Below are 23,339 nucleotides of genomic sequence, written 5' to 3' on the forward strand. Positions count from 1 at the left end.
GGGAACTACTGGAAGACATTTTTTTGCATGAAGTGAGAACAAAGATGGTTGTTTTCAATGTAATCCAGCGTATGGTGCCATGTAACCTTTACCCCAGTTGGGACAGGGAATCAGGTCTCTTGATGTTGGGATTTCAATTTAAGCAAGAAAAACCTCTCAGTTCACAAACGAGATCCATTTACAGTAATTCTGGGGGTGGATCCAGAGACCTTGTTCTGCGCACGGAAGGATAATGCTGGTGGAATGGGACTTCTGCATTCTCTCCTTCCCCTCTGTGTCCCCTCCAAATCCCTTCTTGGACATGGGGGCAGTAGTGGCCCACACACACCTCTTCCGCCTGCCGTTGCCATTGCTGCATTTGTCTCCCTGCTGCTTGCCTGGTGCATCAGTCTCCTGCCCCTCCCAGGTCTGTCACCCTCCCCCCGCACCTGACTCTTTGCCCATTGTTTGATCTCCCTCCCTTCTAGCCCCCTCACTCCTTTGGTGTCCCATCTCCCACCCCATTGTGCTCTCTAAAGACCCACGTAGGCTGGAAAAGCAACCAGTGCAGTTCTTCGCAGAGCTGGCCAGGTTCAAATACCTGGCTCTGTGGAGTCCTTCTTCAGAGCCAGGCATTATGGAGGGAGTGTTGCTGGAGATTGCCTGCTCATTCAGAGAGGATCTGCAGAATGGGTGGCAGCAGCAGCAATGGGGTAGAGAGAGGAGTGTGAGGTGGGGCAGCAGTGGTGTGGGGGGTGGGTGCCATGCACATTCTGGCAAAGGTGGGGGAGTGCTCAATTCACTGCTCCTCACACCTTGCTGCCTGGGGTGGGAGATTCTCCCTGCTTCATGAGAGGCCGGCCCTGTGTTACAAAGTGATCTGGGAGGTTTGGCAGATTGGCCTAAGGAACTGACTGTCAGGAGGAAGGCCCTGTGTGTGTGTGTGTGTGTAGGGGAGGGTAGGCAGTGAAACTTTCTGGAAGAAACTGGCCATATTTCCTGTACTACTTCAGCGTTGAAGAGCCCTTCTAAGTCACGCAGAGGAAGGTGGGAAGATGGATGTGCGACATGGAGATGGTAAAATTAAAAAGAAAATAGGTCACTCCCAAGGATGTTGAACTCTTATTCCCCCACCCCATGTACTTTGGCTTAGATCCTAGGTTATTCCTCCATATATATTCCTCCCTTTCCCCCTTCATATGTTTTAATGTGATTTTAGGTTGTAAGCCTCTAAGCAGAGTATTGCTGTTTTATTTGTATATTTTTTACAGCAACATTGTTGGTGCTATATATATATAAAGGAGGCAATTTCTACTAACACTTCCCTCCATTTACAGCCCTTCACACCATATCCTATAACATTTCCAGGTTCAGATTTGTGTATGTGTTGGGGGGCTGTCAGATGGAAGGGGGAGGTGGGAAAGCCCTATTCTTTGCATGTGAACTGTGCATGGAAAGACAGTTAGGATCAAGCCATTGTTAAGTGTGACATTGCAAGAAGCAGAACAGCTAAACAGAAAGTCCCATTTTAGAAGATGAGTAACATATTTCTGCCCTACAGAACTTCTTTAAAAGTTGCAATTTATTTCTTTTATCTTCTGAGAGCTTTAAAAGCTTTCAGACATGTAAATTAGATAGTCATTCATGTTGTTGGCAAGTGTACAGAGATAGAGATTACAAAAGTTAAAACCTGGGATTGAGAGTTTGGGTCTTTTGGCTCCCCCTTCTATATATGTTTCCACATTTCTAATTAGGGAGCTATTTGTCACTGAGGGCTTTCTTAAAAGAGCTTTGGGTGGGAGTGTGCGGGGGATCAGTTCCCCAGTCAAAACAAAACCATGAACAAAACCTTCCAAGAAATATTTTTGTTGCACAATGTTACATATATATCCTTGTGTTGTTAGGAACATCTGATCTAATTCCCTTTAATTGAAGTTGAGGAAGATTATACTGTCAGGCTTTGAAAAGTAGTGTTCAGACCATCAAGAAAGAAGTGTCTGGTGTTGCATTAGAGCACCGTTCCCCAACTTGGTGCCTTCCAGAAGTTCAACTCTGATCATCCCATGATAGCATGGTCAGTCCTGGAGTTGTACGCCAAAAAATCTGGAAGGCACCAGGTTGGGCTGCCTCAGAGAACTCTCTGGACAACTGTTAATAGCTCATGTTAGAGATATGACCCTATCACAAGATTAAGCTCTTGACCTCAATTTGGTGCTTTGGAAAATGGCCCAATTCTGTTTAGATCAATTTGGAGGCTGTCTGCTTTAACTGGAATAATGAACCCAAGTTAAGATTTGGAAAGCCAAAGTTTCATCCCTCTCAATGATTGTTATGGGAAATCACAAACCGGCTATACGTTTTAGTCCCTGTTTGTCAGACGTGGGTGACATTTGCAGGCATAATAGTCCCTTAGTAGGAGTTCTGTCATGATTCCAAGCCCTCCCATCGAGATGTGAGACAATAAAGAGGTCTGCCGTGCAATCCACAAAGCTTTATTCAGTAAATAGACATCACTTCACACCTGAAGGAAGTGTGAAACTAGGAGATAACTTACAAGCTTAATTAGGCAACTGCCTTTCTTTGATAGACTATCAACTAATTGGACAGTTTCATGCAGAGCCTGAGAGGCTTTTACTGAACCTCACCTTCAGGGAAGGTCTTCTGGTGAGTGGCTAACCTAGCGGACTGCTCCCACCTCCTCTCAACTCCGCCTGCTTGACCCTGCAGCAGACTCTGAGATCTGTCAGTTCCGACATTCCCTCCCACTCTGACAAAGACTGAGTTCCTAGGGGTGGGGAGGATAATCTATGAGCCTGGGGCTCCTGTTCAATAAGCACCTTGAAAGATTCTTCCTTGACTCCTGGAGTCATGAGGAATTTCCTCCCCTGCTTCCTGTCGCAGCTGCTCTACTTCTTCAGGCTCTGAGTCCAATTCAGGATACACACCGGGGAGACTGGCCTGATTTTGACAGGCTGTATGAGAGGGAAAAACATTATAGAACAATATCTATTTTATTTATTTACAATATTTATATACTGCTCCACATTCAGAATTTCAGAGCAGTGGACAAAATAAAATGGAATAAAAACAGATTAAAAGTACATTTAAAAAGAAACGGAGTGCAAAATAAACCGTGGCTGGTCGCTGAGGGAAGGCTTCCTGGAACAACAATGTTTTCAGGAGTTGCTGGAATGAATACAAAGTTGGCACCTGCCTGACTTCCAGAGGCAGGGAATTCCATAGGAGAGGGGCTACCACACTGAAGGCTCTTCTCCTGGTGGACTCCACTCGCATGATAGGTCTTTGTGGAACCACCAGGTGCATGCCTTCAGATGATCTCAGTGACCGGGCAGGTTGATAGGGGAGAATGTGCTCTTTCACGATTCCTGGTCCCAAGTTGTTTAGGGCTTTGAACACTAGTACAAGAACCTAAAACCTGACCCAGTAGTGAATAGACAGCCAGTGCAGTTCCCTCAGCAAAGGAGTTATGTGTTGGAAAGGGGCATCTCCGGACAACAGCCAAGCTGCAGCATTTGGCACCAGCAACCCAATGTCCATGCCTTTGATGGTGCAAGGATAATTTCCACTAATGAACTTGGCTATTGGAGCTATTCCATGGTGCTAGTTTGTCATGTGCCTCCACTACCTCTTCTCCCATTTTTGTACTGCATCTCTTGTTCCAGTTGTGCTGTATTATGCAACTTTCCAAATTTCACATTGAATGTGCTGTGACACCACAAGTTAGATGCAAACATAAAGGTGGTCCTTGCAATCAAGCTTCCCTACATACTTTGTTAGGCTCTGTTTGTTTTAAACAAATGAGACCTAATTTCAGATCAGTGGCATGGGTGTACTAATGCATAAGAATGGAGGTATTTTTATTCACCTTTTGCTGACTTGATTTGGACATCACTGGCTCTGTATGCCCAGAACCCTACTTAATTACCTTCTTAATTCAGAGAAGCTATATATGTTGTGCAGTGATTATTGCTGCGGCTACACTGGTATTCATTAGACATGTTCTGTATGGTTGATGTATATGTATCTTTAAACACCTGGTTTTATGTGTCTGACAACCCTGGCTCAATCAAAGTTCCTAGAAGTATATATGAAGGCATCTAAAGAGGTGCATATGTTTTACAGATAACACTGATGTACATGTAACAATCGTGTTTGCAGTGTAAAGTGTGGAGCTACTTTCAGTGAGAACTTTAGCCATCACTTATATTGAAATGGCTGTGTTTGAATAATATGGGGAATGTCAAATTGTTTGGTACATGGAATGGGCAATACCCCAATTCTGGAACAAAAAAAAGAGATATTGGTGGTAGTGTGGATTTCAACTAGATTTGGTCCTCTTTATCAGGCCCCAACTTGAAAGCTGCAACCTCTGAAACAAGGCTAGGAAATCTCCAAAAGGCCTCCAGGCCTTGCTGTATTCTCAATTTGATATCATCAGATGTGTGCCAATGGCTAAAAGCCTTGTCACATTGCATCCTTCTTGTGCTGATTGGATCTTCCCCTGCTCACTTGAATGACACTGGGTGTGTGAGGATCTGTGGGAGGGTCAAATCCACATTGCCAGAAGTATGACAAGCTTCCAGACTTTGGGCACTCCAGATATGAAGTAACCTTCCCAGCGAGGTTCACCTTGTGCCATTCCTGTGAACGTTTCAGCACCAGGAAAAGATGTTTCTGTTCACCCAAGCCTTTTAAATAATTCGTGTTGTCTGGGCTTCTCGGTTTTAAGATATGTGTTTTTAATTTGAGGGTTGCTGCGAGTTTTGTTTCTTGCATTTCATGTTAATGTTTATGTTATGCTTTATGAGTTGTTGTTTTTTTAAAAAAGTTTATTGTTTCAAGATGGGTTATCAACAATATACAATAAATATAGAATCAGTTATTCATACTGAACTAACAAAAAAGAAAAACATTGGGCAGTAATATGACCCTTTTAGCGTTAAGCGATAACTACAAGTTTCCATATAACAAAGCATTTTCCCCCTCGCTGTTATAAAATAAAGCTGGACGCTATCTTGAAACTTGTCAGTCCAAAAGTTAATAACAGTGACTCTTTTCCTCCAAACTTATAATTTTGTGGGGGTTGTTGCCCTCTTGCAAAATATTTTTGTGTGAGAAGAGCTAAATCCTGTATTTTCCTGGACTGTTCTGTAGGACAGGGGTGGGCAACAGGCGACCCATGCACCACATGTGGTCCCCACTGCCTCATCAGGAAATAAATAAATAAAACCAGTGGTTTGCTGCCGAAATTTGGCAGCAAACTGGTACAGAGTCTTAGTAAGGCCAAATATAGCCTGTTTTCAAGCTAAATTTGGCCTTTCAAAGGCTCTGTAGCAGTTTACTGCCAAATTTAGGTAACAAACCACAGTTTATTTATTTATTTGCCACTGTGTCATCAAATTTAACAGTGGCGCGGCAACAGGAATGTGTCCTGTGGTTGAGTTTAAGGGCTGGTGATTGGACGCTTGGTCGCCTGAAGTTAACTAGCTCTGCTGTAGGACTAGGTGGCTCTATTGCTTTCAGTGTTCTTCAGTGCACATTCTGCAGCCTTCTACTGTATATGGTTTTATAAATCTGATTTCTTATTGTAAGCCATCCAGAGAATGTTATGTTATGTGTCTTTAAACCAATGTTGTAAATAAATAAGTACAATTTGTAATGAATCAGTATTTGTGGGTGGGGCCAAAGGCAGAATAGGTGGAGCTAAAATTTGACTCTTACTGATTTTAAGACTATTCAGAAGTAAGCAGGACAAGCCACTGCATGTCTACTCAGAATCATGTCTACTCAGAATCTACAATCATGTATTGCATTAATAGTGCATTTAGTTGTTCAAAGCATTTCACATACATTATTCCAACAATCAGGTTTTAGAAAGAAGTGCCTTTTAAAACTAGAATATGTTGCTTGAGAAGCAAATTTTTCATAGGTAAAATACACGCTTGTTTGTTTCTAACATGGTTTTAATCTGAGTTGTTTAAATAGCCTTACTGCAAAACGTCTGCCTAGGACTGTTTAACAATGTATACAGCGTGGTTGAGAGAAATTATTAGAATGCTATGATCTTAGTTTCCTGGTGTGTCATTTCTCCATGGATGTTTTCCAGAACAGTTTAGAAACTTCTTAAAGCTTAATTTTACTAATCCATATGTATTCTGCGATGACACTAATCCCCCTAACTATTGCCAAATTTGACTGTGTGTGTGTGTGTGTGTGCGCATACACACATGGGGTTTCTGTAGTGGTTCTTTTCCAGAACTTGTAGTGTGAGGTTTTCATCATGGCATCTCAAAAAGGATATTGTAGAGCTGGAAGAAAAGGGCAACCAGAATAATGGCGGCGGCGGGGGGGAGCATTAATGGCGGAGGGTTCTGAAGCAGCTCCCCTATGGAGAAAGATTAAAATGTTAGGGGATTTTTAATTTAGAAAAATGGTGAGGATGGCTGTTTTTCTGCTTCTGATTTACCTAAAGAATTCTTTATTGTTGGCCTTGGTATTATTAGCGATGTGCTCTTCAGAATACTTTTTTTTGCATCTCTTATTGTGTTCTTGTGTAAGCTTGTGATGCCTTTTATTTTCCTCACTTGGCAAGATTTCCATTTTCTGAAGGAAACCCTCTTTTGTCTAATAACTCTGTTAACGCTGCTTGTTAACCATGCCAGTGAGCGTTCCTAACTTGTGGTACACATTTTAGCTGAGCTTCTATTATTGTGGTTTTGAATAACCTCCAGCACCTTGAAGGATTTAACCCTCTTGATTCCCCCTTTCATTGTCCTTTCCCTCATTTTAGAGTGGTTTCCTCTTTTGAAATCAAATGTGACTATATTGGACTTCCTGGGCAATTTTCCACTTAAATATATACTAAACCTGATAGCACTGTGGCCTCTTTTTCCAACTGGCTCAACAATATTTACATCTCATACTTGATCCTTGGCGACACCATTTAGGATCAAGTCCAGGGTCACCTCCCCCTCTGGGTGGTCCCATGAACAATTGCAGAAGTATAGATATTTTAAATTAGCATTAATGTCATGCAGGTGATAACTGAATCTATTCACTTATGTAGGGTGGTGGGAACATTTCAGGATTTTCCCAGATTTTCCACAAAGGCTCTGGATTGGTCAATTCAAAATTATTCTCGTTGGTTAGTCAGTTGGCTAGCAGAATGGGAATCGAGCAGGTATTTAAATGTTTCCATGGTTACTGAGAGCAACTTCCTTTGATTACTGTAGGAAGCATGCACACAGTGTGGCTTCTCTGACAATCCGGAGCCCTGAGGATGTTCTTAGCAGCTTTCTATGCTGCTTCTTTCTGAACCAAAATGGATCCTTGAACCAAGCTCTCAGGATAATGCCAATTAAATGCATAACACACAATATATGAGTCCAGAGAGCCAGGATGTCAGAAGGCATTGTAACAAATATGACTGTATGTAAAAGAGTTTTCATAAGGTAGCCAGTGTGATGTAGTGGCTAGAGTGTTAGACTGGGATTCTAGTCCCCACTTGGTCATGGAAGCCCGCTGGGTGACTATGGGCCATTCACAGACTCTCAACCCAACCTACCTCACAGGGCGGTTGTTGTGACTATAAAATGGAGTGGAGGAGGAGGATGTACGCCACCTTGAGTTCTTTAAGGAGGAAAAAAGGTGGGATATAAATGTAATGAATAAATAAATGGTGGAAGTCAGTCTTGGGCTATTAGTCAAGCTTTCAATAGGTGAATACAAATAACATTTTTTGAAGTGGTAGCTTACTGTGGAGTGCATGTATCTACTTGGTAAGATGATCCTTTGCATTGTTTTCCAATATGATAAGACCTTTACCACTCTCCTACTTCTTTGAATGTTTGATTAGGTTCAGAAGTGTGATGGTAAAGTCTTACTTACTGCTTGGCAGGATAGTACATGTGACCAGCTTACAAAGTGGTTAAATGTAGATTGTGGCAAGTTACCACTTGGCAAATAGTTGTATTGACTCAATATCTCAATATTGTCTCAAGAGCCAGTGTGGTGTAGTGACTAAGGTGTTGGACTGGGAGTTGGGAGATCCGGATTCTAGTCCCCACTTGGCCATGGAAACCCACTGGGTGTCTTTGGGCTAGTCACAGGCTCTCAGCCCAACCTACTTCACAGGGTTGTTGTGAGGATAACGTGGAGAAGAGGAGGATTATGTACGCTACCTTGGGTTCCTTGGAGGAAAAAAGGCAAGATATAAATGTAATAAATAAATATCTGCTTGTCATTCTTTTCAGCCGAAAATACCTAGGCTCCTGAACCATACTAATCACAAACCAAGCTGAAATAAATCTCTCAGCTGTTTTTAGAGATATCTGAACATCTTATGAACCATTTGGTTTGTATCCATTATGATTTTTTAATACCTCTTTCTTGATTGTCTGTGGTTTGGCTATGATAATTTCCTTTTCCCTTTGTTTAGCTTATCCCTTCTTTGCTGATGTTTGATTTCTCTTAGGTTTTCGTTAGATTTTATTGCAATATTCTGTCTTTAAAATGGTTAAAATTTACCTGATAGGTATCTCAGAAATACAGATAGTAAAGAACTATGCAGTTAACTTCCTCTGTTTAAAGATTGTTTCTTTCAGATATAGCTGGATAACTGCTCTGTAAAAATGAACTGAACAAAAAAGAAAACCTTTACTTTTGAGGAAGGAAACAAAATTTTAATATATGAGCATGATCCATTCATTGCGTAAATTCCACCAAAATGAATGAACAGCAGTCTTTTTCTTATGTTGTGGCTTGTGACCCACAACTGGATTGCAACCTGCCCTTAGGTTGCCCTGACCATCTGTTGGGGAGAAGGGAAGCATAAAATGGAGGGGAGAAATGAGGTTGTGGGGAGGGATCTGGTTACATGTATATTGTGAAAATAGTAAAAAATTAAGAAGTGGTCCAGTGTTGCAGTGTCTTGTCTTAAGTCTAGAAAGGCTGGTAACAATTCTTCTTGGGAAGGTTGTACAGGGAATGTTTCTAAAGTTCGATGAGTGCTGCATATTTTTAATCCACCCAACATGGATGGCATGAAACTCTGTTTTCCATAGGAATAATGAACAGAATATCTATGCCAGGAAATGGGGCCAGCATATGGGTCTCTTGAGAATGCTGCAAGCCAGAATGACACAAATGAGTGATATTTGAAACTTATAAAGAGTCTTGCAATCCAAAAGTGGAAACTGAAATAAAATGAGATGGAGGAGAGAAGCATCAATTGCTTGGCAAGATACCTTTCTGAACGTGCCATACGGTAGGCAGATATTTCTGCTTGTCATCAATCACACCGCAGAAATAATCTGCGTTACGTTTTAGTATTGACATTTATGAGCACTTTTACAGCCATTGGGGAATAGGCCAAACACTTTTCATATCACTGCAGATCTTCCTACTCCTATCAAAACAGCAGTCTTTCATATAGATGGATTAATAACAGGAAGCTTTTATAGTTGCATCATCTGAGGGTATTTTCTTCCACACACTGATTGTTTTTATTTAAAATAGTGATTACAGGAAAGTGAGGAGACAGTTCTATATCCACAGGTTTGGGGACGACAGCCAAAAATGATGCCATTGCTGGCTTGTGGTTGGTAACTATCCAAGTATTTCAACATGGACCCCTTTTCCCCTCCCCTTTTCCTGTTTGCACCTGGTCTGGAGTCTATTTTATGCACTTTATTTTTGTTATTGCAGGCATAAAGCTATAGAATGTGTGCGCATTTGTAACTAGAATAAATTCAGATCCAATTTCATTTATGCACTCATCTATTCTCACAATAAGGAATGGTAAATCTACAAATGAGTTGTCTGAAAGACTTGATTTTACAAATTACTTCTGAGGTAGAGATCATGATCTGTTGAGATTGACCTAACCTTCAGGAGAGGAGTCTTTTGCTGTCCATGTCACCAGTATGTCATAGCAAGTCACTTTCTGTGCACTGTTCTGTTAAGCTTTGCTTTCTTCTAGCATGTAAGCTCGTTTGTTCTGTGGCATCGCCTAATATTTTATAGCACCTTGGTGCTGTCGTGATTTCATGCCTTCCCACTGAAATGTGGGACAACAAAGAGATCCACTGTGCAATTCACAAAATCTTTATCCAGTAAAAAAACAATAACTTCAATACTGAAGGGAGTGCCAATGCTATCCTCTAAGTCAGTGGTTCTTAACCTTTTTGGTGTCACACCTCCCTTCTGAAAAATCTTATGACCCACGCCTCCCATGTGTTAACGGCCCAAAATTTAGGCTTAGGCAGGACGAGTTTGCATTTTTTAGTTCTGTCTCTGGACTAAAAAAAAAATGCATATTCAATGAAAGAAACACAAACACAAGCAATGAATAGTTTTGTAGCTGACTGTGGAGGAGTCTTCAGCACTTGGAAGTTCCCAGCCGCACAATCCAATCAAGTTTAGGGAGAAGAGGCCTATGCTGGGAGTTGTAGGCTAGGGTGACCATATGAAAAGGAGGACAGGGCTCCTGTATCTTTAACAGTTGCATAGAAAAGGGAATTTTAGCAGGTGGCATTTGTATATATGGGGAACCTGGTGAAATTTCCACTTCATCACAACAGTTAAAGCTGCAGGAGCTATACTAGAGTGACCAGATTTTAAAGAGGGCAGGGCTCCTGCAGCATTAACTGTTGTGATGAAGAGGAAATTTCACAAGGTTCTCCATATATACAAATGCCACCTGCTGAAATTACCTTTTCTATGCAACTGCTAAAGATACAGGAGCCCTGTCCTCCTTTTCATATGGTCACCCTATTGTAGGCCCTGTCTCCTGTGCTCCTAGGCGAGCAGTTGGAGACCATGTGACCTCACCCCCTCCAAACAGCATTCAGATAGAACTCTTGGGCTGCTGCATTTTCAAGGGGCGCTTTTAAAAATATAAAAAAATTGAAAGAAGAAAGGAACAACTGCTTAAACTTCAAAAGGTGGAAACCCTGTCCCTTTCCCCAAGGAGAAATTCTCCAAAAATTTCTCCTTCCCCAAGCCTTTTTCTCCAGATTTTTCGTTTTCCTCCCACCCCTCCAAGAAATGCCAAAAAATGGAACAATCAACACTTTTGGCCCAGCTCGACTTTGTGCAATAAACTGGGGAAAAAGTGACTTCGAACAAAGCAGTCACTTACCTTGTAAGATTGATTGTTCTTCACAAACGCTAACACGTGTAGCAGGTAATGATAACTACGATAACGCATGTGGTGTACAAATGAGCTACGTTGTAGCTCCCAAGATTAGTAGAAAGAAATAAGGTTGGGCCAAGCTGCGGTGCTATGTATTTGTAAAATAAACAATTTATAGTTGAGAGGCTACTCACACCTCCCCTAGAGTCAGTCCAAACCTCCCCTGGGGAGGCGTACTCCACCGGTTAAGAACCCCTGCTCTAAGTTTAGTTAGCCAGACAAAACAAGACAGTTGCCTATCAACTAAATGGACAGTTTCCTGCCCTGCTTTTACTGGTGTCCAAAAAGAGTCCTCATGACGCAACATCTGAAGTGAATCTAATCTGGTGACCATCTTCCACCTCCTCTCAATTCCACCCACTTGACTTTGCAGAAGACTCTGGGATCTGTCAATCCCAATGCTCCCTCCCCCTCCTACAAAGTTCCCAGAGTGGTGGTGGGGAGACAATCTCTGATAAGTTCTTGGGAAGATAGTGGGGTCCCACAGGGATCGGTATTGGGACCAGTTCTTTTCAACTTGTTCATAAATTATCTGTATTTAGGAGTGAGCAGTGAACTGGCCAAGTTTGCTGACGACACCAAATTATTTAAGGTAGTTCAAGCACAAAGGGATTATGAAGAGCTCCAAAGGGATCTCTCCAAGCTGAGAGAGCGGGCATCCAAATGGCAGATGCAGTTTAATGTAAGCAAGTGTAAGGTGATGCATGTTCGGGCAAAAAAAAACCAACTTCAGGTATAACCTAATGTGATCTGAGCTGGCAGTGACTAAACAAAAAAGAGGTCTTGGGATTGTGGTGGACATACACACATAAAACAGTAGGCATACACACATAAAACACTGTAACAAGGGTTAGATGCTTTGGTGTTGATAAGGCCTGATGAAATATGATTTGATATTGTTCAAAGACATTAGTCGTAAGAACTTGTGACTTTTACTAACTGTATGTATTGCTTTTAGGGGAACTAGGTGAAAGGTCCAGGGTGATGGAAAGGTAGAGTTGTGGTTTAGAAAATCCCCATGTCCAGAAGAACAGAGAAGTAAACCAGACAGCTGACCACATGAAAAGCAGAAGTAATGTCCAGTTTAAAGATAAATATGTCAGAAAAGATAGAACGTTCTCAAAAGAGGATGGTCTGATGGTGTGGTCCAATAGATTTAAAAGTTTAGAGAACATCAGAAGGAGGAGCTGATGGTGTAAAAAGGAGTGTTTAGGAAGGGACACACAGGAAAAGGACACTCTTCTTTCTTCTCTCAAACTGCCAAGACCTAAGCTGACTTTTCAGCACTGGCTTGAGCCTAGTTGCTAGGCCTAAGACCATGGTCTTTCTTGAGAAGGGGGGAAGAGTCCAACACCGGTGTTGTCATCGGGGAAGTGTGTTTGTCTGTGTTTGTCTTAACAAGTTCTTATTCTCCAGAAAACTGCTAGACTTGTATGTTTTTAATTTGCTTTGCTGAATGGAGGTTTGTGTGTTTGTTTAACTTTTTTAATATTGTTTAATAAATATTTTAAAATATACAAGTTTAATTGAGTTTGTGTGAAGACAACCATTCTGGTACTTATCTCTAGAGGTATTATTATTTATTTATTTATTTAGCACCATCAATGTACATGGTGCTGTGCATAGTAAAACAATAACATAGTAAGACCCTGCTGCATAGGCTTACATTAGGGTGACCATATGACCGGATTTGTCCGGGTTTTTGATGACAAATCCGGGAGGGGGAGGGGAAATCCGGATTTTCCAAAGAGCAGCTCTAATGGGACTTAACAAAAATGCTTATAAGTCCATCATTTTTTAAGATAAAGACATGAAACTTGGCACGAGCTTGGTAGCTCTTAGGAAGGGCTTTAGTCATACCAAATTTGAAACAGATCCGTTCATCCATTGATTTTTTAGGAATTTTTTAAAAATTGAGGTTTTAAAATTATTATTTTTAAACCGTCATTTTTAAAGATAAAGAGCTGAAAGCTGGCACCATGATAGATTTTAGGTAGAGCTTTAGCCATACCAAATTTGAAACAGATCTGTTCATCCATTGATTTTTAGGAATTTTTTTAAATTTGAGGATTTAATTTTTTTTAAATGTTATTTTTAAAGATAAAGAGATGAAACTTGTCACCATGATTGCTCTTAACAAGGACTTTAGCTATGCCAGGTTTGAAACAGATCTGTTCATCCATTGAGTTTTAGGATGTTTTTTAAATTTGAGGTTTTAAAATTATTTTTTTAAAATGACATTTTTAAAGATAAAGGGCAGAAAGTTGGCACCATGATAGGTCTTAAGGAGAGATTTAGCCATGCCAAGTTTGAATCAGATCTGTTCATCCATTGTTTTGTTTTTTTGGATTTTTTTAAAAGTTCAAAGTTTTAAAATTATTGTGTTTTAAAACTGCTGGTGCCATATCCTTCAAACTCAGATTGTCAAACCTCCTCTTTGGGGTGTTGCACATTGAGCAGTTTCAGCCCTTGGCATTAAGGGGATCTCCAGTCTTTAGGTAAGAAGTCTTGGGCAAGCAGGGCACCTTTCCTGTTGCAGATTTGGTGGGCAGTCGGGTATCTGGAGGTCAGCAGAGGCAAGGCATCCACAAATCAAAATGACATTGAATCTCTCACTTGTTCTTTATTTCAGTGATTTTAACATTAAGATGTTATGTAGAACAGATTTGTCTTAAATGTGTGCTGTAAAATCAGACATGTGACCAAGGCTATGTTTGGGTGGGCATGCCCCCTTGGTGCTGGACACGCCCCCTTGGGGGTCGGTAATGTTGTCCTCTTTTTTGGTTTCCAAAATATGGTCACCCTAGCTTACATTCTAATAAAATCATAATAAAACAATAAGAAAGGGAAGGGAATGAACCAAACAGGCACAAGGGAGAGTAAAACTAACAATATAAAAGTATAACTTGGAAGTATTGGTATAAGGTATACAGGTATCTCTACTTCCAGGTGACCTATGTCCAGTAATTCTCAAGTAAATGGTTATCAATAAAATTCCCTACAATAGGCTAACCTTATTCCTTAACAGCATGCTGGAAGTTTGCATCTTGGTATTTTGCTACACGTTAATAATTGTAATTAACACTTTGTTAGAAGTTTTGATTGGGCAATCAAGCTTCCATCAGACATTCCATCATTGGCGGCAGCAGAGTGGGTGCAGGGGTACACATAATCTCATGGCGTGAGGGAAATTGTTCTAAGTCTTACAGAAAAGAGACGAAGGACTAAGTATGAGGTTCCTTGTTTTGGTTGCAGCTGCTTGGTTTGGGTATTGTGTAGTTACTGTAAAGGGCCTGCTTAATCATTATGATCTGCAGGGAAAGCTCTTCATATCCCATCAGCATCCAAGTTGTGCCTGGCGGGGACGTGGAAGAGGGCCTTCTTGGTTGCCACACCCAGGTTTTGGAATTCTCTTTGCAGGGAGGTTTATTTTGCCCTCTTTCTCTCAAGACCTTCTGTCGGCATGTGAACATGCCATCTTTTTCCAGGCTTTGACCTCCCAAGTTGTTGATATTTGCATTCCAACTGGCTTTTGAAAAATATATTTGCTATCTTCTCGTTTATGTGATATTATTAATCTATTAGTCTTAATGTACTAAATGTTTTCAATTTTAGGTTAATGGGAAGGTGTGGTAATATTAATAGTTCACATATGCTGGTTCACATATCCACAGGCCTCCTTTGATTGCTCAACACTTGAAGTTTTGCAGCTGTATGTTTGAACAGGGTCCATTGAAAAGTGCTGTGTTTTGAGGTGATAGTAAAGTTTTCACAGTGTTTTTTGATTCGAGGTGGCTGATTCACATATACAAGCCATCAATGATTAGTCTATATGTATGAACAGGCCCTAAAAGCGGTGGCGTATCTTAAGTGCACAAGTGCTTTGGATGAGCTGTGTTCATACTACGCAGTTTTCTGAATTTCTAAACATATTCTAGATTTTTCTTCTAGCTACATTCAGCTTTCTTTTATCTTTTCTTGCTGTACAATGAAGCATAGCTATGACAGGGTGGGTTATTATTATTATTATTATTATTATTTATTATTTATTTATATAGCACCATCAATGTACATGGTGCTGTTGATCATCACAAGAGAATAGGATGAGGTACAATACACAAGTTGGAGATGATCACTAACCTGAAATTTTCTGTGCACTCCTGCTCTGATGCTATGGAGACTATTCAGAGCAAATGCTGAAAGGTTTATAAGCAACTGTTAAAATCCATTGTAAACTGCCTTGTCTGGGACTCTGAAATAAGGAACTGTTGAGTCTTGAGGTTGTACTCCCAAGAGGAGCAGGGAGTCCCTCTCTGACCCAGAGCTGCGTTTCATGTTGTGGTAAAAGTCAAATGCCCAGAAGGGAAAAAAATAGCTTAATTAAATAAATGAGATCCTCCACTTCCAGAGAAATGTCCAAAACAAACATTCTGGGATATATGAACATCAGCCCAGGTGTACGGATGTCTCTAAGCAAATGAATCGCTTCAGCACATACACAGCAAAGGTGTTGGAGAAAGAGAGATGTAGAGGTGTATATGTGAAATAAAGCAGGGCGGTTTATAAGCACAGTTCAGCCAATGAAGGTAGAATACTAGGCCCGATGGGACAGAAAGAGCTGGAAAGGTTCGAATCATGTTTGAAATTGCGCTTGTTAGAAACTGAGAGAATTTATGTGTGGCTAGGTGCCAGTGTTCTCTGGCTCTGAAAAGTAACATAACTCAAGGACTAAAAATTCATTTCTCTGGGGGTAAACCCGGAAGCATAATGGGGCAACAGTAATACCAGAGATCTCCTGAGCATAACCATTTAAGCTTTTAAGGGATTACTACTTCAACATAAGGAAAAAATAACTAACTCCAAGTTTGACATTATTCCACCCTCCCCTTTTTTCCTCATCATGTTTGAATATTTGAAAGAACTTTCAGACTTCAAGCTCTTGATAAATATCCTAAAGATCCTCTGTGTGAGATGGCGCACCCATTTGTGCAAGGGAAAGTGGGTGAGTGTTTTACCAATTTTACCCACAACACACTAACCCACCATGGGTTACCGTGCTGTCTGAATGCAGCATGTTTTCCTCAGGGTGGCTTGTTAACCAGTCAGTGTGGTTTATTGTTGTTGGGTTATTCAGGGTGGTTAACAAGCCACACTGCATGGTTAACAAGCAACCCTGTGGGAAACACGCTATGTTCAGACAACGTGATAACCCACAGTTCAACAACAACCCACACTGGGTGAGTTAGCATGTTGTGAGAACCCAGCCACATTCTGTAGTTTGCTGTGTTGCATCTCACATGGTTCCAGAGGATCTCCCACCCTCTGCAGCAGTTTTTGGGCAGCTGTAGAGGGGTTATAGTGTAGGAGGAGGCTGACAGCTTCTCACCCCCACTTCACCATGCACAAGTGGAAGTTCGTTCTGCTAGCATATTGTGTCTTCAAATCTAAGTTGCTAAATTTTGTGTTCATGTCTTTTGTGCTTGCTTTATTTGTATATAATATTTTTCAAAGTCATGCTAGCGTTTGAGATGCAGGATTGTCTATGATTTTTGTGTATCTGTAACTAAAACCTGGGCTAAATTGTGACACACTCTGTGCTGTTCCTCCAACAAAGTTATAACAACGTATTTGATGAGCATGGCAACTGGGGAAGTGGGCTACAGTCACAGTGCTGAACACAGTCCCACATTTTTAAGTAGACATCTGGATGCACCATGTTATAAAAAGACAGCTGCAAGAAATTGCACATCTGGTTAGGCTGTTAAATAGTTTCTTGGAATACCTAACTCTCCAAGAGTCAAATTAGTTTTCTTTGCAGTGTATACTAACATTGTGTTAAGAAAAGCATGCTTGAAATGCATGTCTCAAACATTTTTAAATGTGTGTGCTTTTGTTAGTAGCAACCCATATAAAAGACCAAAAGGAACCCCTGCACAATTCAGATAGTGGGAGCCCATGACTTTTTCTCTGTCGGTTATTGCACCTATGGTCCCTTGAGTTCTAAAAGGTTAAAATGCCTCTTCTAAGGCTCAGTTACTAGAAGTACATAGTTAAATTATGGATAGTTAAATTATGGAATTCACTACCACAAAATGTAGTGAGGGCCACCAATTTGGATGGCTTTAAAAGGGGTTTGGATAAATTCCTGGAAGCAAAGGCTATCAATGGCTACTAGCCCTGATGGTTATGTGCTACCTCCAGTATCTGAGGCAGTAAGCCTGTGTGCACCAGTTGCTGGGCAACATGAGTGGGAGGATGCTGTTGCACTCATGTCCTACTCTGTTGGTTTTCTGGTTGACAGCTGGTTGGCCACTGTGTGAACAGAGTGTTGGACTAGATGGACCCTTGGTCTGATCCGGCATGGCTCTTCTTATGTTCTTACTAAGAGCTTTAAGCTAAAATATGCTGTTATTTTTGGCACCACTGCTTTTGCCTTCCGCCCTGCCCACCCCTGGAAAGCGACCCCCAAGAGCTTCTTTGTAATGGAATTTAGCTTTCTGGCTGAGAAAGTTTCTGCACCGCTGCTCTGCAGAATGAAAAGAAAGCTCAGGGAGGTTCCTGGAATTTGATTGATTCAAATCTGGGCCCCCAAATTTGAATCAATCAAAAGGTATAATTAGCGTAAGGAGGTGGCATCTGAAAACAAAAGGTATAATTAGGGACAGAAGGTGGCATCTGAACTTGTCCTGTCTAGGAGGTAGGAATGCTTCAGAATTAGGCCATTTTCCCCACCAGGGCTCTGGATTTTCAATTCAAAGGTAGACTGCATGGGCTTGTTGACTGGGTAGGGGTGTAACAATCAGGCAGGTATTTGCATGTTTCTGTAGTTTCAGGAAGCAACTAACCTAAACAGTGGAAGAAGCATGTATAGACTGGCTCTTGCCCCTCTGGGCCATCTCAATGCCTCTGCTACAATAGTGTTTTACTTTACTATTTTTTTAAATGCTCCCTCTTCCTCATCTAAGACACTGAGAGCAGTTTACATGTGGTTCCCAGGCAAGTCTCCCATCTAGGTCACTTAGAGGGCCAGATCTGTATAGCTTCGGCTGTAGAACTGATCACAGCTACATTTCCTTCAGTCAATATTGATTTCCTCTACCCCTTCTTTGAAGATTTCCTATAGAGAGTTTTGATGGAAATGTCTGTTTTTATTTGCAGCTCAAAACTTGTCCCTTGTGTTTTGCTGACTCTTCACTCTTCTCCTTACCAAACATGTTACTTGGAAGTTTAATTTGGACTAGCTAGTTGTCCTACAAAATGTACCTCTGGTATTAGGTTTGACTTGGGATCCTTGAATAATTGGCAATATAGTACTGTTAGCTAAAAACAATTCACATTCCTTAGGCAGTGTGCCTGAATTATGTCATAGGAGTGTATGTGGAAGATCTCTTTTGCTGAATATTTGCCAGTGAATGGTTGCAGTTCAGTGAGATTCCACATAGTTCCCTGGTTTTAGCAATGCAAGGCCTAGCTGAGCTGTTAGTTACTCCTAAAGGGGTGTGCAAACAAAGGGAGTGACTTTTCAAAGAATAATACATGGCCCTTGTTATATTTAAATGAACAACCACAGACAAAAGGACTGAATCTGAATGTATTGAAGCTTAAGTATACACAGGCCAAGAGCAGAAATGTGTTTTGCTTAAACTGAAGTAAAATATCCTATAACCTAATGAGTCACTCATTGGAATGGCTTCATTCAGAGATTAACTGAGATAATGCTTGTTATATACAGCTGCAGTCTGGGAAAATAAATTCCATTGGTGGCAGGAGACACTGCTGGATTTCACAAGTGGATGTGATTAACTCTGTATTAGCAGTTAATTTATTATGTGTCTGCCCCTGAAAACATGAGTATTGGGATACATTTTAGATAGTATAAAATGACATTCATTATTCCCTTTTAGCATAGGCAAAAATACTGTACATAATATTAAGTTAGGAGGCTGTCATTATTTTGTAAAAAAATTAACAGCTGCACTGTTTATTCTGTGGTACAGTCTATTTTATAGATCTGATTCTGGAATAATGAAAATGAAATAACACAATTCCCTCTTGGTTTTTGGTTTTTGCAGGTCCTTGACCAGTATGAGAGAGAAGGCTTTAATTTCCTAGCAAAGGTTTTTAATTCCTCGCATTCCTTCTTAGAAGATCTCACAGGTCTGACTCTGTTGCATCAGGAGACCCAAGCTGCTGAGGTAAGGTGCTTTAAACACTAAAGGCTAAACAAATGACGGTACTACTGTACAGCTTCATTAACTCAGGTATAGGTGGGCGGTACTGGTGTGTGGTGTTAGAGATTAGTACTAAACTCTCTAGATGTATTGCGATGGCTATGGCTTTTGAAACTAAATAGCAAACCAGGTCCTGCTTGTGTACAAGAAATTTAAATGATTTTCCTGCTGCCTTTAGTATTATAGTCAACACATTGTATTTTAATTGTTAGCTAATATTTGAGTGATTGCTACACTGAATCAAATTGAATTACAAGGCACTATATTGCTGCATTTTAGGTTTTGGAGACATTTTTGGCAAGAGTTATTTTCTTCCCTAATTGCCCCAAATGGACAAGTTAGATTAATATTTTATATTATACTTAATAGTTGGGAATGTTTTATTACTCTATTTTACCTAAAACAGACGCTGGTCAAAAAAATACAGCCCGGAGCTGATGCAGTTGGTAAAGCTATAAAAGCACACATAGTAGTGTTACTATTACACATCTTTTTATCTTGTGCCATCGGTGTGCATAGCGTATTGCAGAGATTTAAAGATACAAGACGGATACCTCGTTATCTTTTAATAGGCTAATTTCAATGGGGAAAATGAGTGCTTTATTTACCATAACTCAAAAGCTCTGTGTGCATGTATGTGCATGCGCACACCTGCAGGCCAGGTGTGAGATATAAGTAGCAACTGAGGGCGTCTTTACAAAATCAAGGTCTCATCTTACTTTTATTATCCTTATATTTAATCATATGACTTTGCTGGCCGGCTTGGATCATTCATGGGTCAAATGTATTTTTCTACGGCAGTGTTATTAAGCATTGTTGTATAAAAGACTACTGTGCTAGTATGCGCTGTTTGTAGACTACCTCATTGACTTACCTTACTGCAACCATATAGAGAAGCTATCCCAACCTGCCCTCCTGCCCCATCTGCCCTCCAGATGTTCCGGACTACAACTCTCATAATCCTTGACTATTAGTTGTGCTAGCTGGGGCTGATGGGAGTGGTAGTCCAAAACATCTTGAAGGCATCAGATTGGGGAAGACTGATATAAGAGAACACATGAATAGCTTCCACATTAAAACTGAAGCACTGCATTCAACCTCAGTGACTGTAATCTAGCAACATGTATGCATGTACAAGAGAGATTCATGTCATAGTCAGTGTCCTGATGTTTTCAGTTGCCCCCTTTCTCCGCCTCTCCTTGCCACCCTGTGTGCTTCTCTGCTCCCTTGCCTGTTGGTCTGGTCGTTCTATCTAGCCTCCTCGCTGCAAACCTTCCAAGAAGGGAATATTTAGCTGGGTAGGCATGCTGCAAACCCAAATGCCTGCTGCCTAGGCTCCATCCCCATCCATCAACTTCATTTCCCCCAAAATACTTCTGGGTCCCTGTAATAGGCTTTATAGCAATCCCCATGTGCTACCAACAGAGGAGCATCATTGGATTTAGTTTCATTTAGTGTGCTAGCACAAGGTGAAAATCAGCCCTTCATTGAGAGGAATACACATTATGCGTGCAGATGGGCATCTTTTGCATCCAACCTGTTTCCCCCGCCCCCATTAAACATCAGTACAACTTTGTCTTGCATCCTAATATAGAAGCATTGTGCTGATATTCTTGTGGGTAGGTTGAAAATGTTTGTTTTATTGTAACAAATATAAATAGTATGGCTGGTTGTTGTTGTTTTCAGTTGGAAGATGCTTGGCAGGTTTTCTTAGCGAGAAATGGTTACGCTCTAATAGATTCTTTAAAGTAATGACGATGGATGTATCAGACGTCAAGCCATATAATACCATATGGGATCTTAAATCAATATAGCAATAATTTGGTGCATGTTTTTAAAGCCAATGTGGAAAAATCCAAAAAGGCTTAGATAATGTAATGGAGGATTAATTTATCAGTGGCTGACAGCAGTGATCTTGAAAGGGAGCCTGTGATGCTGGAGGTATACAGTGGAGGAAGGTGGTTTCCTTGGTCTGCTTCATCAAAGGCTTTTATACATGCATAGTCTCTGCACTGAGCTGCCAGGAGGAAAAGTAGGATATAAACTGGGCCAGCCCTACCATTACATGGGCTCATGTGCCTGCATCAGCCAGCAGAGCGGGAAGGGCAGCAAATTGTGCCATTCTCCCCCTGCAAGGAGGGTTTGTTGCCTTCTTCCTGCCGCCTCCAGCGGGTGCTCTGCAGAGAGCCCCACTTGCCACTCTCCCACTGTGGCAACCTGTTGGGTGTGCCCCTGCTTCTCTTTATCGTGGCTGCAAGGGCTTGTACTTGTGGGGTCTCGTGGTAGTTGGGCTGACGCCTTGCGGGAGCCCTGCTACTGAAAAAGGGACACAAGGCAGGAAGGCCAGAGTGGCTGGCCAGCTGGGGACTTCCCTTGAGGTGGCGAAATGCATTGGTCTCGGTTTGGAGATAAATGTGATTAGTGTATCCTTTGCAGCAGCCTTCCATAGCCTTGTCCCTACAGATGTTTTGGACTACAACTCCCAGCATTCCTGATAATTGGCTATGCTGGCTGGGGCTGATGGGGGTTGAAGTTCATAATACCAGGAGGGCACCAAGCTGGGGAGGGCTGCTTTACAGCATTTCTTTACAGTTCCCATGCAAGCATTGCTTCTCCAGTACCTCAGCCACCTGGTGCTACACAGAGTGCCAGACCAGAATCTTTTTTTCCCCAAGAGAGGCCCAGGGCAGGCATCAGCAGCTGCCCAGAGATGCCAGGTGCCAACATCCACCCTATGTAGCTGTTACCAAGTGTCTTGCAGTTCTATTCTTAGACATCGTATGTGGCCTTGGTACTGACCAATCTAAACTTCAGGTTTTTTGGTCTGATTTTTGTAAAGCTCTTTTCATTGGGGATGAATGTTGAAGTTTGATGTTTTTGTTACAGGAAATTGGTTTGAAGTTATGACCAAAGAACCGTTATTACAGTGCAATTTTTTCTCCTCAAAATGAGGGTGACCGCACTCCCCCCGCCCCCCGCACACACGCACACTGCCTTATGACTCAGTAACTTCTTGGCTCTTTAGCTGCGACGTTTGTTGTATAAGAAGTATTACCTTCCCTCTGAAAAGAGATGTGTCTGCTTCAAAGTGTAAACCAGCTTGTTACTCTGGATGTCTGGAGATGCTTTTCAGCTGTGTCTGCACACACTGCTGCAATCAGTTTCACTGATGACTAGGACAACACTCTGGGTGAAATTACACACACCTAACTACAAACAAAAAACTATGAATGCAATGACTTCTGGGTATCCTATGAGTCTACTTTACCTGACAAAACAGTCATTTTCAGTACCGCACTTAACATGGCATCCTAACCTTAGAACTGGGGCAGAGACTATCAGCATTTCTATCATCTGATAATTAAACCCTCCTCAAAACTCCAGATGTAGTGTTGCCCCCATATAAGAAGATAACATCCTTTTTCTGTCTTTTGTGCTCGGTATCTGTCTAATTGTGAATTTATTTTGCTTATTTTATTTTTTATTACATTTATCTCCCCCGCCCCATTTTCCTCTTGCAAGGAACCCAAGGCAGCTGACATAGTCCTTCTCTCCATTTTATCCTAATAACAACCCTTTGAGGTAGGTTAGGCTGAGATCCAGTGACTGGCCCAAAGTCACCCAGGGAGTTTTATGGCTGAATGGGGACTAGAACCTAGATCTCCTGAGTGCCAGTCCAACTGCTACACACACTGGCTCTCCAGTGGATAGTGAGTGACACAAGAAATGGGGCCACAGACAAACAAAAGGGATTATTATTATTATTATATTATTATTATTATTATTATTATTATTATTATTATTATTAACATTTCTTGGCTGCCTTTCAAGGCAGAAGCCCTCCCAAGATGGCTTACAAAAATAAAATACATAAAAACTGTTAAAAAAATTAAAAGCATTAAAAATACCCAGTA

At 41.2% G+C, this 23,339-nt stretch overlaps 1 protein-coding gene across 1 annotated transcript in view; it reads left to right on the plus strand.

Annotated features, from left to right (window-relative positions):
- Positions 1-23,339, plus strand: part of ATG7 (autophagy related 7) — a 132,097-nt gene that overhangs the window by 52,116 nt on the left and 56,642 nt on the right. Inside the window, exon 17 of the mRNA XM_063121215.1 lies at positions 19,267-19,389. Within this exon, the coding sequence (XP_062977285.1) occupies positions 19,267-19,389 (123 nt within the window). The remainder of the gene's footprint in view (positions 1-19,266; positions 19,390-23,339) is intronic.

This window comes from Elgaria multicarinata, chromosome 3 (genome assembly GCF_023053635.1).
Source record: "Elgaria multicarinata webbii isolate HBS135686 ecotype San Diego chromosome 3, rElgMul1.1.pri, whole genome shotgun sequence".
NCBI classification, from domain to species: domain Eukaryota; kingdom Metazoa; phylum Chordata; class Lepidosauria; order Squamata; family Anguidae; genus Elgaria; species Elgaria multicarinata.